The sequence below is a fragment of the Nerophis lumbriciformis genome, linkage group LG17 (genome assembly GCF_033978685.3).
Source record: "Nerophis lumbriciformis linkage group LG17, RoL_Nlum_v2.1, whole genome shotgun sequence".
In the NCBI taxonomy this organism is placed as follows: domain Eukaryota; kingdom Metazoa; phylum Chordata; class Actinopteri; order Syngnathiformes; family Syngnathidae; genus Nerophis; species Nerophis lumbriciformis.
The window spans coordinates 9,879,288-9,896,865 of NC_084564.2; the positions used below are offsets into that span (position 1 = coordinate 9,879,288).

At 40.0% G+C, this 17,578-nt stretch overlaps 1 protein-coding gene across 4 annotated transcripts in view; it reads right to left on the bottom strand.

The window, feature by feature from the left end:
- The window catches only part of aplp2 (amyloid beta (A4) precursor-like protein 2), a 170,969-nt gene that overhangs the window by 21,351 nt on the left and 132,040 nt on the right, over positions 1-17,578 (bottom strand). For all 4 annotated transcript variants that reach the window (XM_061972409.1, XM_061972410.1, XM_061972407.1 and 1 more), the window contains exons 9-12: positions 17,118-17,192; positions 16,660-16,818; positions 12,653-12,781; positions 3,737-3,836 (exon numbers count right to left, since the gene is read on the bottom strand). In XM_061972409.1, coding sequence (XP_061828393.1) covers positions 3,737-3,836; positions 12,653-12,781; positions 16,660-16,818; positions 17,118-17,192 — 463 coding nt within the window. The remainder of the gene's footprint in view (positions 1-3,736; positions 3,837-12,652; positions 12,782-16,659; positions 16,819-17,117; positions 17,193-17,578) is intronic.

Below are 17,578 nucleotides of genomic sequence, written 5' to 3' on the forward strand. Positions count from 1 at the left end.
TTCAAAAGCTTCCCAAAGCACTAAAGAGACAAACACTAACCTCACTTTCATATCAAGCATGTTGAATGAATACATTGTCATGCATATATTATTTATGTAATACAAACCCCGTTTCCATATGAGTTGGGAAATTGTGTTAGATGTAAATATAAACGGAATACAATGATTTGCAAATCATTTTCAACCCATATTCAGTTGAATATGCTACTGATAAACTGATAAACCTTTTTGTTTTTGCAAATAATCATTAACTTTAGAATTTGATGCCAGCAACACGTGACAAAGAAGTTGGAAAAGGTGGCAATAAATACTGATAAAGTTGAGGAATGCTCATCAAACACTTATTTGGAACATCCCACAGGTGAACAGGCAAATTGGGAACAGGTGGGTGCCATGATTGGGTATAAAAGTAGATTCCATGAAATGCTCAGTCATTCACAAACAAGGATGGGGCGAGGGTCACCACTTTGTCAACAAATGTGTGAGCAAATTGTTGAACAGTTTAAGAAAAACCTTTCTCAACCAGCTATTGCAAGGAATTTAGGGATTTCACCATCTACGGTCCGTAATATCATCAAAGGGTTCAGAGAATCTGGAGAAATCACTGCACGTAAGCAGCTAAGCCCGTGACCTTCGATCCCTCAGGCTGTACTGCATCAACAAGCGACATCAGTGTGTAAAGGATATCACCACATGGGCTCAGGAACACTTCAGAAACCCACTGTCAGTAACTACAGTTGGTCGCTACATCTGTAAGTGCAAGTTAAAACTCTCCTATGCAAGGCAAAAACCGTTTATCAACAACACCCAGAAACGCCGTCAGCTTCGGTGGGCCTGAGCTCATCTAAGATGGACTGATACAAAGTGGAAAAGTGTTCTGTGGTCTGACGAGTCCACATTTCAAATTGTTTTTGGAAACTGTGGACGTCGTGTCCTCCGGACCAAAGAGGAAAAGAACCATCCGGATTGTTATAGGCGCAAAGTTGAAAAGCCAGCATCTGTGATGGTATGGGGGTGTATTAGTGCCCAAGACATGGGTAACTTACACATCTGTGAAGGCGCCATTAATGCTGAAAGGTACATACAGGTTTTGGAGCAACATATGTTGCCATCCAAGCAACGTTACCATGGACGCCCCTGCTTATTTCAGCAAGACAATGCCAAGCCACGTGTTACATCAACGTGGCTTCATAGTTAAAAAGTGCAGGTACTAGACTGGCCTGCCTGTAGTCCAGACCTGTCTCCCATTGAAAATGTGTGGCGCATTATGAAGCCTAAAATACCACAACGGAGACCCCCGGACTGTTGAACAACTTAAGCTGTACATCAAGCAAGAATGGGAAAGAATTCCACCTGAGAAGTTTAAAAAATGTGTCTCCTCAGTTCCCAAACGTTTACTGAGTGTTGTTAAAAGGAAAGGCCATGTAACACAGTGGTGAACATGCCCTTTCCCAACTACTTTGGCACGTGTTGCAGCCATGAAATTCTAAGTTAATTATTATTTGCAAAAAAAAATGAAGTTTATGAGTTTGAACATCAAATATGTTGTCTTTGTAGTGCATTCAATTGAATATGGGTTGAAAAGGATTTGCAAATCATTGTATTCCGTTTATATTTACATCTAACACAATTTCCCAACTCATATGGAAACGGGGTTTGTACTTTAAGTCCCTCCCTGACACCGCAATGAATACAATAATTATTCTCGTCATTTCATGAAGTACCAGGATTATTTCAAAAGAGCACCAAAGTGCGACTAATCTAACCTTTGACCTCAGCGACCTGAAGAATGTTACATCGATGTAATCCAAATCATTGCTGTTCTTGTTTTGATAGGAGAAAATAAGGTGAGTTTCAAGTTCAGTTTCAAAGTGTGCCAAGGAGTTGCCAAATACAGATGGTATGTGACCGTTCCATTCCCAACCGTACCATACCATAACCAACCATTATACCCAAACGTACCATACCAACCATACCATACCATACACAACTAAACCTAACCATACTATACACAAACATACCACACCCAACGATACCATACCTCAACCAAACAATATTATACGCAAACATAACATACCATACCCAACACAACTAAACCTAACCATACGCAAACATACCACACCCAACTATACCATACCTTAACCAACCATACCATGTTATACTCAAACATAACGTACCATACCCAACCATTCACAACTGTACTAAACTCAACCATACTTTAACCTACCTTTAATACACAAACATAACATACCATAGTATACCCAAACATACCATGCTATACTAAACCTAACCTAACCATACCCAACTATACTGTACCCAACCAAACCATACATTAACCAACCATACTGTACCATAACCAAACATACCATACATTAATCAACCATACTGTACCATAACCAAACATACCATACCTTAATGTACAATAACCAAACATACCATGCTATATTAAACCTAACCATACCCAACCATACTTTACTCAACCAAACCATAAGCAACTATACATACAATAACCAACCATAATGTACAATAACCAAACATACCATACTATACTAAACCTAACCACACCATACCTAACCATACTTTACTCAACCAAACTATAAGTAACCAGACCATACTATACTATACCCAACCATACCATAACCAAACATACCATACCCAAACATACTATACTATACTTTACTCAAACAAACCATGAGAAACACTACCTTACTTTAACCAAAAATATTGTACCATAACCAAAAATACCATACCCAAACATACCATACCTTAACCAACCATATTGTACCATAACCAACCATACAATAGCCACACTGTATTAAACCTAACCATATCCAAACATACCATACTATACTTAACCAAACCATAATAAATCATAACGTACTATACCCAAACATACCTTAATATACTAAACCTACTCATACCCAAATATACCATATTATACTTAACCCAACCAAACCATAAGAAACCATACCGTACCCAAACATACCACACTATATTAAACCTAACCATATCCAAACATACCATACTATACTTAACCCAATCAAACCAAACCAAAATAAACCATACCGTACCATGCCATACCCAAACATACCTTACTATACTAAACGTAACCATACCATACCATACTATACTTGACCCAACCTGACCATAACAAACCATACCTTACTCCAAAGGCCTTAGTGGCCACATGCGTGGACAGCACCTTTTAGCTCTTATTTCCAAAATTGTGTACACTACTGAATTGGGGTCTTATGCCGCTTATGTGGACACTTATACTGCCATCTGGTGGTGTCAGAAGGGTTTAACATACAATGGAATTTGGAAAAAAAAAGTGTAAAAATAAAAATTAGCATGTCACTACACATGAAGTACACATTTGTGTACTTATGGAGTAAGTACATCATATCAAAAGATGATTTTTAGTTTTTATTCTAAATAAGGTCCAATAAGCCCAAATAGCAAAGAAAAATAAAAAAGCATGTAAATAAACAGCTTGGGCCTTAAGAGGTTAACCAACCATACCATACCCAAACATACCTTAATATACTAAACTTAATCATACCATACCCAAACATACCATGCTATACTCAACCCAACCTAACCATAAGAAACCATACCTTACCTTAACCAACCATTACGTACCGTACTCAAACATACCATACCATACGACCAAGTCAAGAGTTTGTGTGATTGGAAAACTTCATCATGAATTATATTTCATTTTAGGATTACTCACCAATTTCATCCTGAATCTCGTCGGCCACGTAAGGAATTTTGTAGAGCAAAGAGAGACTCTGGTTCATCCTCTCCTCGATCACACGTAGGTGGGTCATCACCTGACAGGGACACATCAGAAGATGCGACGTAGGACACACACACACACACACACACACACACACACACACACACACACACACACACACACACACACACACACACACTGGTTATCATTTGAAATGGGGACCAAGTTTTTGATCATGACTTGTGGGGACCACCCTTTCTACAGGTTGTGGAGGCATATAAAAAAATGGTGTAAAATGTCCACTGCCCAGTTAGCTCATACACGTCTTTAAATCTCTGGATTGATGAAGTAATGTGCTGATCATTCTTACTGGGGACCTTGGGGGAAAAGAGTTCATATGGTTCATGCGGACCAAATTTAAATCATTTTGCATAATTCACACAAATTTGTAAGTGACTACTGAGGACCATTGTCGGAGGCAGATATTTACATATATCCGAATTTAAGTGTTACTTCTTTTTATTTCATAATCATATTACAAAACAGCTCGTGTTTTTCTTCCAAATGTGGTCTTTTGGTTGTCTGCAAAACTGTGTGCTTAACCTTGAATGAGGAATGTTAGAGAGAGATAATGGACATTTGTTTTGGCTAGAGACACAGGACTGCCAGGGACTTAAGAGGGGAGAGGGTGTAGCGGGGGGAGAGACCATCTTAGCGGGGCGATCCGAATGTTCTATGCTGTCTCTGTGAATGTATATCTGCAAAGCTTTGCAAATATATTACAAAATACCTATTCTGTCTCTGGTGGTTTTTCAACTCAGCTTTAAGTGTCGTAAAGAGCTTGGGAGTGACTTGTGACTTGAATTCCCTGGGAGGAACAACTGGTCCAAAACGCAACAATTTGGGGGCCTCGTCCGGGCGACACGCTGAGAATTGGACACCTCTTACATTCTTCTGGACAGACTCACGAGTGGCCAAACATAAAACAAGGTAAGCAGAGCCTTTTTCTAAAATCTGCTTTAAAAAAAAAAAAAAAAAGTTCAACTGAAATATGACATGATGGTCAGAATACAGCACTACAGTTGTCCTCTTATAGGAAGTTTCACCACTTAAATGTTCAAGCAAATCCTGCATCTTCTGTGACATTACTGAAAACTGCTATTTAGGAGTAATGAAGTTGTCTGCTACTCCAACTACCATACATAGAAGGATGGAAAATTCTGAATGTGAATCATACTTTAAGGTAATAATGTTTTATAATCATGCTGTATGAAAATGTCCTCCTAAGGAACACTAAACCAGATTTTGTTTTTGGAAAAATATATTAGTTTTAACTAAGGATGGATACTAGGGCTGTGAATCTTTAGGTGTCCCACGATTCGATTCAATATTGATTTTTTTTTCCCGATTCAACGCGATTCTCGATTCAAAAAGGATTTTTTCCCGATTCAAAAGGATTGTCTATTCATTCAATACATAGGATTTCAGCAGGATCTACTCCAGTCTGCTGACATGCAAGCAGAGTAGTAGATTTTTGTAAAAAGCTTTTATAATTGTAAAGGACAATGTTTTATCAACTGATTGCAATAATGTCAATTTGTTTTAGCTATTAAATGAACCAAAAATATGACTTATTTTATCTTTGTGAAAATATTGGACACAGTGTGTTGTCAAGCTTATGAGATACGATGCAAGTGTAAGCCACTGTGACACTATTGTTCTTTTTTATTTTTATAAATGTCTAATGATAATGTGAATGAGGGATTTTTAATCACTGCTATGTTGAAATTGTAACCAATATTGATACTGTTGTTGATAATCATTTTTGTTTCACTACTTTTGGTTTGTTCTGTGTCGTGTTTGTGTCTCCTCTCAATTGCTCTGTTTATTGCAGTTCTGAGTGTTGCTGGGTCGGGTTTGGTTTTGGAATTGGATTGCATTGTTATGGTATTGTTGTGTATTGTTTTGTTGGAGTGATTAATTAAAAAAATAAAAATAAAAATAAAATACAATTTTATTTTTTTTAAATAAATTAAAAAAATACATACATTTTTTAAAAATGAGAATCGATTCTGAATCGCACAACGTGAGAATCACGATTCAAATTCAAATCGATTTTTTCCCACACCCCTAATGTATACCATACAGAATCACAGTACTATTAATGCCAGGATAACAAATGTTTCACTTTTCAAGAAAATGCATTTTCTCTTTTACCAATATTTGAAATACGTAAACAAAGTAACCCAAATTTTCCTGTTGTGGGACCAATAAAGGATTATCTTATCTTACCTTAAACCACAGAAATAAAATACAAACTCATTACTCATCACTTAGGCATCTTCAGAATGGATCTGACTATCATTTAAAAAGGTTTTCCTTTAGGGGACCTGTTTTTTTGTCCCCATACCGTCAGAGGTCCCCTAAAGGTGACAATTGTTGCGTTTGGACCAGTTGTTCCTCCCAGGGAATTCAAGTTTCTGGTCGCTCCCAAGCTCTTTAAAGCTGAGTAGAAGAACCACCAGAGACAGAATAGGTATTTTGTAATATATTTGCAAAGCTTTGTAAATATAATGAGACCAGTCCAGCATAGAACATTCAATCGCGCAGCTAAGATGGTCTGATCTAAAATATGGAAACCTTCTATTCTATAAAGTCTCTCTCCCTCCCACCCTCGCTGTCTTGTCTTTCCAGTCCAAACACATGCCCATTGTCCTCCGCCGCTGGACACAAGAAGAGATAAGGAGAAGGATTATCTCTCCTCCTTACATTCCATAGTCAAGGTTAGCACACAGTATTTGCAGACAACCAAAAGACCACAATTGGAAGAAAAACATTAGCTGTTTTGTAATATGATAATGAAAATAAAGAAGTAACACTTAAATACGGATATATGTAAATATCTGCCTCCGACACTGTGTAAACAGAGCGATGTCCCCATTAAGTAAGCATTGCCAGAACACGCACACGCACACACACACACACACACACACACACACACACACAAATACAAGCTTGATGTGTGTTGATGGAGTCAACAAGCAACATGTGTTTTTCTTTGCATTCGTCACTTCACCACACAACAACGCACACACCAACACACACACACACACACACACACATGAAACATAACGTCAGATCTAATCTTGAAAACCTCAACATCTGAAGTCACTTGACAGCAGCCTCAGTCTGCTAGGCCTTAAGAGCATCTCGCGCACACACACACACACACACACACACACACGTACTTGAAAGTGTTTGTCAAAGGGAGGAAACCACCAGAGTCCTCAGGAGACTCTTGTGCATCATCCCTTCCTGTTTATCTGTGCACCCATAGTGGCCACTTCATTAGGAACAACTGACTCCGCCCACATGCAACAAAGTAAATCTACTTTATGGAAATGATTTGCAGTTTTTAAGTACTTTTGTCGACCGTGCATCAAAAAGGCTGCATGTTTCAAAAACAACTGCATGAGAGAAATTCTGCAAGTTGATGGAACTAAACCACAGTTAGCCAGGATACCAGGAAGTGTGTAAGGGTACCAGGAAGTGTGCAAAGATACCAGGGAGTGTGTAAGGGTACCAGGAACTGTGCAAAGATACCAGGAAGTGTGTAAGGGTACCAGAACGTGTGCAAAGATACCAGGAAGTGTGCAAGAATACCAGGAAGTATGCCAGGATACCAGGAAGTGTGTAAGGGTACCAGAAGTGTGCAAGGGTACCAGAAGTGTGCAAGGGTACCAGGAAGTGTACAAAGATACCAGGAAGTGTGTAAGGGTACCAGAAGTGTGCAAGGGTAACAAGAAGTGTGCAAAGATACCAGGAAGTGTGTAAGGGTACCAGAAGTGTGCAAGGGTACCAGGAAGTGTGAAAAGATACCAGGAAGTGTGTAAGGGTACCAGGAAGTGTGCAAGGATACCAGGAAGTGTGTAAGGGTACCAGGAAGTGTGCAAAGATACCAGGAAGTGTGTAATGGTACCAGGAAGTGTGCCACGATACCAGGAAGTGTGTAAGGGTACCAGGAAGTGTGCAAAGATACCAGGAAGTGTGCAAGGATACCAGAAAGTGTGTAAGGGTACCAGAAGTGTGCAAAGGTACCAGGAAGTGTGCAAAGATACCAGGAAGTGTGCAAGGGTACCAGGAAGTGTGCAAGGGTACCAGAAGTGTGCAAGGGTACCAGGAAGTGTGCAAAGATACCAGAAAGTGTGTAAGGGTAGCAAGAAGTGTGCAAGGGTAGCAGGAAGTGTGCAAGGGTAGCAGGAAGTGTGTAAGGGGACCAGGAAGTGTGTAAGGGGACCAGGAAGTGTGTAAGGGTGCCAGACGTGTGCAAAGATACCAGGAAGTGTGCAAAGATACCAGGAAGTGTGCAAAGATACCAGGAAGTGTGCAAGGGTAGCAGGAAGTGTGCAAAGATACCAGGAAGTGTGCAAGGATATCAGGAAGTGTGCCAGGATACCAGGAAGTGTGCAAGGGTACCAGGAAGTGTGCAAAGATACCAGAAAGTGTGTAAGGGTAACAAGAAGTGTGCAAAGATACCAGGAAGTGTGCAAGGGTACCAGGAAGTGTGCAAGGGTACCAGAAGTGTGTAAGGGTACCAGGAAGTGTGCAAAGATACCAGAAAGTGTGTAAGGGTAACAAGAAGTGTGCAAAGATACCAGGAAGTGTGCAAGGGTACCAGAAGTGTGCAAATGTACCAGGAAATGTGCAAAGATACCAGGAAGTGTGCAAGGGTACCAGGAAGTGTGCAAGGGTACCAGGAAGTTTGCAAAGATACCAGGAAGTGTGCAAAGATACCAGGAAGTGTGTAAGGGTAACAAGAAGTGTGCAAAGATACCAGGAAGTGTGTAAGGGTACCAGGAAGTGTGCAAGAATAGAAGTTCCATCAGCTTACAGCATTTTGCTCATGCCGTTTTTGGAGGCTTGTGTGTGTTGTTAACATTTGTAGCAGTTGTTTTTGAACCTGCAGAGTTTATGTGTGCAGTGTTTTTATGGACATGTTTTTCATTTCCTGTTGCATTTCTCTTATGCTGTTTGTGGATCATTTCTGTGTTTGGAGCCTTTGCACCTTGCAGTCAGCCAATGTACTTTTGATTTCACACTTTTTTTGAGCATGACATCACACAAAGAGCATGCTTTTATTATTATTAATATTATTACTATTATTATTAATATGTCCTGCCCTCCTTTAGCAACAAGAGCTAACATTGGCTTTCATAACAGCAACATGTAGACACAAAGGCATTTGGATGAAAGCCGCCGATAGCACAAATAAACACGCACGCACGCACACAAATAAACACGCACGCACGCACATTTTTGTATTTGTTACCTTCTTGAGACCTGAGAAAAATGCCGAGCGCCCTTTCTAGATATTTAAATATTTGTATTTACAACATCAATAATATACACATACTGTGCAAATATAAAAAAGCTTATTGTGAAAAATGAGTTGGCATTTCACAAGGAAGAAGGTCACAATTTCAAAAGAAAAACGTAGAGTTTTGGCGGTATTATAATAAAAGTCGTCATTTTACTCAACGCAGGTCAAAATTTTACAAGAAAAACTGAACATTTGTGCAATATTATGATAAAACTTGGAATTTTACTCAATAACAGTCGCAATTTTACAAGAAAGGCTTAAAAATGTTGGCAATTTTATGAAAAGAGTCATAATTTTACTTGACAAAAGTCACAATTTTATAAGAAAACTTAAAAATGTTGGCCATATTATAATATTAATTGGAATTCTACTTGGCAAAATGATAACAAAAGTCATAATTTTACTCAAAAAATGTCACTATTTTACAAGAACAACAAAAAAATTGGCAATATTGTGATAAAACTTAGACTTTTATATGACAAATGTCACCATTTTGCATTACAAAGTAACAATTTTACATTAAAAAAAGTATTTTTTACAAGAAAATATTGCATTACAGAAACAGAAAGAATATGAGAAATTGTTCCCAATTTTATAAGAAAAAAGTCGACACATTGTGAGAAAAAGACTGCTTTTAGTAATACATTTTTTTTGTAATTGTTTTTTAACCTTCATTATTTACTTCAAGTTATTACAGTATGTCTCATATTTTTATTTTATTTTTGTTTCTAATTAATTTTGGCCAAAGGGGGCGCATTTCAATTTCTTCCACACACTTGTTATTACATATGCCGGCCTGAGGGGGAGCACTTCAAATTTTTTACACACACTTGTTATTTAATATGTTGACCAGAGGGGGAGCACTTTTAAAACCGATTTGAAAAATCCCTCCTTTTTGGGACCACCCTCATTTTGATAGATTTCACCAGCAGGGGGTGCAAATGAGACATTCTCTATTAGATGCAATGTTATTGGGACCATGATTTATGTCATCACTTGTTCACACCTCCTCATATGGAAGATACTTTTCCTTGTTGGTGTCTCAAGAAGGGTAGGAATACAAAAACACACACACACACACACACACACACACACACACACACACACACACACACACACACACACACACACACACACACACACACACACACACACAGAGAAAGATATTATACAAGACCTGCAAGTCTGAGCCTGAGCCTCCTCCTCCCTCAGACAGACAAACCTCCTCACTTGTCCTCCTACACTTAGCTGAGATATCATTCAAGATCAGCAGGAATACTTTCTGAGGACCTTCCGGAAGCTTCCAAGCGCTGGCGATTAATCAACTTGCCCGACTAATGTGACTGCTGATTGTACAAAACGAGCCTTTTTTATTTTTGGTTTTTAAGTCACGCCACCCGAGACCAAAGTGAGTCAGAGGCTTCAGGGCACTTCTTTTTTCTTTTTTTTTTGTGGTTCTTTTCCAGAACTTTCTGCCTGTCTCAGCTTGAATCCCTGCGCTGACTCACACTGGTACTCATGTTGTAATTACACTGAATCATAATTATCGAGCAAAATGTATCTGTTGCATCAGCCTAACCAGTGTTCGATTTCCTGTTCCGGACTATTCTCCATGAGGTGTGATGCAGCACCAGTCCATTGCCCAGGAAACAGCAGAGTACAGTAGACTGGGGTGTATTCATACAAATCATAATATTAATAATAATAGCACTTCTTAAGACAAGAAAAATAGCGCAAAAACAGATTCTGCCGAGCAACAAGTCACAGCGCAGTATTTCCAATACTGCAATATTTTTAATCACGTCTGCAAAAAACTGCTTTTTCTGAAGAGTGCATACAAAAATAAATCTATATTTTATCATATGATTAACAATTATTATTACCGTATTTTTCAGAATATAAGTCGCACCGGAGTAAAGTCGCACCTGCTGAAAATGCATAATAAAGAAGGAAAAAAACACATATAAGTCGCACTGGAGTATAAGTCGCATTTTTTGGGGAAATGTATTTGATAAAAGCCAACACCAAGAATAGACATTTGAAAGGCAATTTAAACTAAATAAAGAATAGTGAACAACAGGCTGAACGTTATATGAGGCATAAATAACCAACTGGTATGTTAACGTGACATATTATGGTAAGAGTCATTCAAATAACTATAACATATAGAACATGCTATACGTTTACCAAACAATCTGTCACTCCTGATCGCTAAATCCCATGAAATCTTATACGTCTAGTCTCTTACGTGAATGAGATACCGGTAAATATTATTATTTGATATTTTACGCTAATGTGTTAATCATTTCACACATAAGTCGCTCCTGAGTATAAGTCGCATCCCCGGCCAAACTATGAAAAAAAAATGCGACTTATAGTCCGAAAAATACGGTAATAAATGTTATCAATAACAAAATTAAAAAAATAAGAATAATACAAAAAAAACCTGATTATTAAAGATAATTACTATGATTTTTTAAATATATTTTTCCAATATCTTTAAAAGAATAAAATGTACTGTATATACTAGGGGTGTAACGGTACGTGTATTTGTATTGAACCGTTTCGGTACGAGGGTTCCGGTTCGGTTCGAAGGTGTACCGAACGAGTTTCCACACGGACATATTAAGTAGCGTAACGCACGTTGTGTAAACAATGCACACCGAGGCACAACACACGGCATGCTAGCAGCTAACGGGCTAGGATAGACTGACCATACGTCCTCTTTTCACCGGACATGTCCTCTTTTGCGGAGCTGTCCAGGCGGAGTTTCTTAAATGCCTCAAATGTCCGGCATTTTGAGTTAGGGTTGCATGTATTTTCAATGTACGTTCAGGGTTAAGAAGGGGTTAAAAACAAAACAAATTGTGCGTGCAGCAGCATTGGTGAGGGAGGGGCAGAGACAGAGAGAGAGAGAGAGTTATGATAAACACGCATGCGTCGCCAGGCTCTGCTTTTTATCCATAGATTTATCACATTTAATTTTTTATTATCTATAGCAGGGGTGTCAAAAGTGTGTCCCGGAGGCCATTTGCGGCCCACAGCCCATTCTAAAAATACTACTAAAATAAACAAAAACATAACTAAAGTGAAATAAAAAAGCTTAAAGGTTAAATGTCATTTAGAAAAAGTTGCAATGTTGACTAATAAAACAAAGCTGTTTTTTTTTCTTTCAAACTGTCATTGCTCAAAACATAATATTGAATCAAAATCAATGTTATTATGAATTATTGACCTATCCAAGGTTCCCATTACTTCACATCAAATATTCCACTAAGAAAAATATTTTTGGTGGAAGATTTTGCAAATTTGGTAAATAAAGAACCCCAAAATTTTTATTTTCTTGTTTTCTTACTGCAATGAACCGAACCGTGACCTCTAAACCGAGGTACGTACCGAACTGAAATTTTTGTGTACCGTTACACCCCTACTGTATCCATTTAAAGACTGTTACTATTAGCATCAGCATTTCATCTTTTTGCCTAATTGTGATAATTTTTTGCTGGGTTTGATTGTACGTTGACACACACCTGAGACTTCATCTGAGCGGCCTTCTCGGGGTCCACGGCCAGGACGTGCTGGTAGTGGCGGATGGTGTGCTGGCGGTCCTTGTTCTCGGCGCGCACGTAGCGTCTGAGAGCCTGCAGGATGCGGTGAGGCTGCAGGAGAGGAGACATCTGATCTTTAGACCAGGACTTGTCTGGCGTTTTTACGAGCCTGTGGGGGGTCTACCGAGTTTGGTACTTTTATAGGCACCTACCGGAATCCGTTGGTACGACCGGGTATGGATTCACGTCAAATCAAACGGTGCCATATTTTGATACCTTGGCTGTGTGTGACGTCACGTCCGGTTGCAGACTAATAATCACTCAAGCAGCACCGGATCCGGATGGGTACCAGATCCTGTACTTTTTAGGCACTGACCGAATTGCGCCGGTCCTACTGGGCACCGGTTCACGGAAAATCCAACGGTGCCATGTGACAATACCTGGGTCGCGCGTGACGTCACTTAGCGATCACTCCAGCAGCACTGAGAGCAGACTCAGCCAAACTACCTCTTGGTCAGCCGTGTCAAAGTCGTTTGCCCTCAGAGGGCCACTTGACTTGACGTGGCGGACTACATTAAATGATGTGGCGGACTACATGGCGGGCCACTTTAATGACGTGACATGTTAAATGACTTGACGGACCACAGTAAATGACGCTACAGACCACATTGAGTGACATGGCGGGCCACTATAATGATATGGCAGACCACATTGAGTGACATGGAGGGCCACAATAATGATGTGACAGATATTAAATGACATGACGGACCATGTTAAATAATATGGCAGACAACATTGAGTGACATGGCGGGCCACTATAATGATATGGCAGACCACATTGAGTGACATGGAGGGTCACAATAATGATGTGACAGATTATATTAAATGACATGACGAACCATGTTAAATAATATGGCAGACCACATTGAGTGACATGGAGGGCCACAATAATGATGTGACAGATTATATTAAATGACATGACGAACCATGTTAAATAATATGGCAGACCACATTGAGTGACATGGCGGGCCACTATAATGATATGGCAGACCACATTGAGTGACATGGAGGGCCACAATAATGATGTGACAGATTATATTAAATGACATGACGGACCATGTTAAATAATATGGCAGACCACATTGAGTGACATGGCGGGCCACTATAATGATGTGACAGATATTAAATGACATGACGGACCATGTTAAATAATATGGCAGACCACATTGAGTGACATGGCGGGCCACTATAATGATATGGCAGACCACATTGAGTGACATGGCGGGCCACTATAATGATATGGCAGACCACATTGAGTGACATGGAGGGCCACAATAATGATGTGACAGATTATATTAAATGACATGACGGACCATGTTAAATAATATGGCAGACCACATTGAGTGACATGGCGGGCCACTATAATGATGTGACAGATATTAAATGACATGACGGACCATGTTAAATAATATGGCAGACCACATTGAGTGACATGGCGGGCCACTATAATGATATGGCAGACCACATTGAGTGACATGGCGGGCCACTATAATGATATGGCAGACCACATTGAGTGACATGGCGGGCCACTATAATGATATGGCAGACCACATTGAGTGACATGGCGGGCCACTATAATGATATGGCAGACCACATTGAGTGACATGGCGGGCCACATTAAATGAGGTGGGGGACCACATTGCGTGACATGGCAGACCACATTAAATGATATGGCGGGCCGGACCACGTTGGATGGCGTGGCGGGCCACATTAAATGACAGGATGGACCATGTTAAATGGTGTGGAAGACTACATTCATTATATGACGTGACAAAGCACATTGAATGAGATGGCAGGCCGTGTTAAAATGACGTGCCAGACGATATTAAATGACGTGGCGGGCCACGTTAAATGATGTGACAGACTACATTGAGTGAAATGGTGGGCCATTTAAATGAAGTGACAGACCACGTTAAATGATATGGCGGGCCACTTTAATGACGTGACAGATTATATAAAATGGCGTAGCGGACCACATTAAATGATTTGACGGACCCCAGTAAATGACGCTACAGACCACATTAAATGATATGGCAGACCAAATTGAGTGACATGGCGGGCCACTATAATGATATGGCAGACCACATTGAGTGACATGGCGGGCCACTTTAGATGAAATGACAGACCACGTTAAATGATATGACGGGCCACATTAATGACGTGACAGATTATATTGAATGGCATAGTGGACCACGTTGGATGGCGTGGCGGGCCACATTAAATGACATGTTAAATGGTGTGGAAGACTACATTCATTATAAGACGTGACGGAGCACATTGAATGACATGGCAGGCCGTATTAAATGACGTGCCAGACGATATTAAATGACGTGGTGGGCCACTTTAAATGACTTGACGGACCATGTTAAATGACGTGACAGACCACATTGAGTGACATGGCGGGCCATAATAAATGAAGTGACAGACCACGTTAAATGATATGGCGGGCCACATTATTGACGTGACAGATTATATAAAACGGCATGGCGGGCCACGTTTAATGACATTAAATTAAGTGACTGACCACACTTAATGATATGGCAGACCACATTGAATGATATGGCAGAACACATTGAATGATATGGCAGACCACCTTGAATGATATGTCGGGCCACATTGAATGATATGTCGGGCCACCTTAAATGATATGGCAGACCACATTGAATGATATGGCGAGCCACGTCAATGACGCGACAGATTATATTGATTGGCGTGGCGGACCACTTTAAATGACCTGACGGACCATCTTAAATGATGTGACAGACCACATTGAATGACATGGCGGGCCTCCTTAAATCAAATGATATGGCGGGCCACATTAAATGACGTGGGGGATCACATTGAGTGACATGGCAGACCACATTTAATGATATGGCGGGCCACGTTAATGAGGTGGGGGATCACATTGAGTGACATGGCAGGCCAAATTAAATGATATGGCGGGCCACTTAAATGAGGTGGGGGATCACATTGAATGGCGTGGCAGACCACATTTAATGATATGGCGGGCCACATTAATGAGGTGGGGGATCACATTGAGTGACATGGCAGGCCACATTAAATGATATGGGGGATCACATTGAGTGACATGGCAGACCACATTTAATGATATGGCGGGCCACAATAATGAGTTGGGGGATCACATTGAGTGACATGGCGGGCCACTACAATGGCGTGGCGGGTCACGTTGAATGACATGCCAGATCAAATTAAATGACGTGGCGGGCCACATTAATGACTTGGCTGGCCATTTAAATGACATGACGGACAACACTAAATGAATGGCAGACCACATTAAATGACGTGACAGATTATATTATATGACGTGACGGACCACATTGAATGATGTGACGGACCTTATTAAATGACGTTGCGGACCACTTTAAATGATGTGGGGGATCACATTAAATGATGTGGGGGATCACATTAAATGATGTGGCGGGCCAATTTGAACAAAGTGACAGTCCATGTTAAATGATGTCATGGCCCACCTTGATTGACGTGGCGGGCCACATTAAATGATGTGACAAACCACGTAAATCAACACCTCTAAAATTTGGCCCTGAAACAACTAAGAAGAATTTTCCTAATCAAACAACTGGTATGTAATAAGTCCATTAATTACAGTACAAACACTTTGTAGGGCGCAACATAAGACATTAGGCTTAATTGAAAAAGCTACTCCCTGTAATGTCCTGGAAGTGTGACTGCATTGCAGATGAGACTCAAATGTAATAACTGGACAGCACAGTTATTATAATGAGCTCATTTTGAAATGTTACATTAAAAAATATGTGTTTAATTAAAATATCAACATCTATTAACAAACAAAAGTACGGGGAAAAAAGTACGGCAGTCAATCCCCAGGTACTTGCAATTGGTTCAAAAGTGAACGATACCCGTGGCTCAGGTGGGAGGTGTGGCCTGACCTTGGGGGGGTCCGCCTGCAGGGCCGCCAGGTAGTTCTCCAAGGACAGGCGGCGCCGGTCGTTCAACATGGCCTCCACCCGAGCCAGGTGGGTCTCCACCAGCTGCTGCTTCTCACTGGCCGCCTCCTCCTCCAGGGACTCCACCATGGCCTGGAAGTGCTGCAAAGACGACACAAGGTTCCGTCACGGAGGCTCAAAAATGCAACACCTTTGATCATTTCTATCATTTTACATGCCAGTTATTAAAATACTGTAATGTGTGCAGAAAAACAGATTAATGTTCTTCACAGCCACTAGGGGGCATAATTGCATTCAATATCTCAATACTTCTGTGGCAAATATATGTGTAGTAAATTAATATAATACCACATTTTTGCATTGAGGCAAAAAAAGAGGTTGGTTTAGATAGTTGTGTAAGATGTCATATCTGACCCGACCACACGAGGGCGCTGTCTCACCTGGACTAAAGTCTGCCTTTCAGCTTTGGGGAGGTTCTTGGCCTGGCGGTCCGCCTCCTCCCACTCCTTCCTCACCTGCAGGGATGGAGGAGGACGACAATGAAGGAGGACATTATTGAAACGGAATCAGAGGTAATGATGTACACATAAAACAATATGTCATGTCTTTTATACATTATGTCATCTAATTTGATGTATACATATAATAAAATGTTATGTATACATAGAATACAATGTCATGTAATGTGATGTATACATGGAATAAAATGTTATATAATTTTATGTGTTCATATAATATGTCATGTAATGTGATGTATACATATAATAAAATGTAATGTAATGTGATCCATACTTATAATAAAAATGTTGTGTCATTTGATGTATACATATACCGGTAATAAAATGTTGTGTAATGTGATGTGTACTTATAATAAAATGTAATGTGATGTATACATGCAATA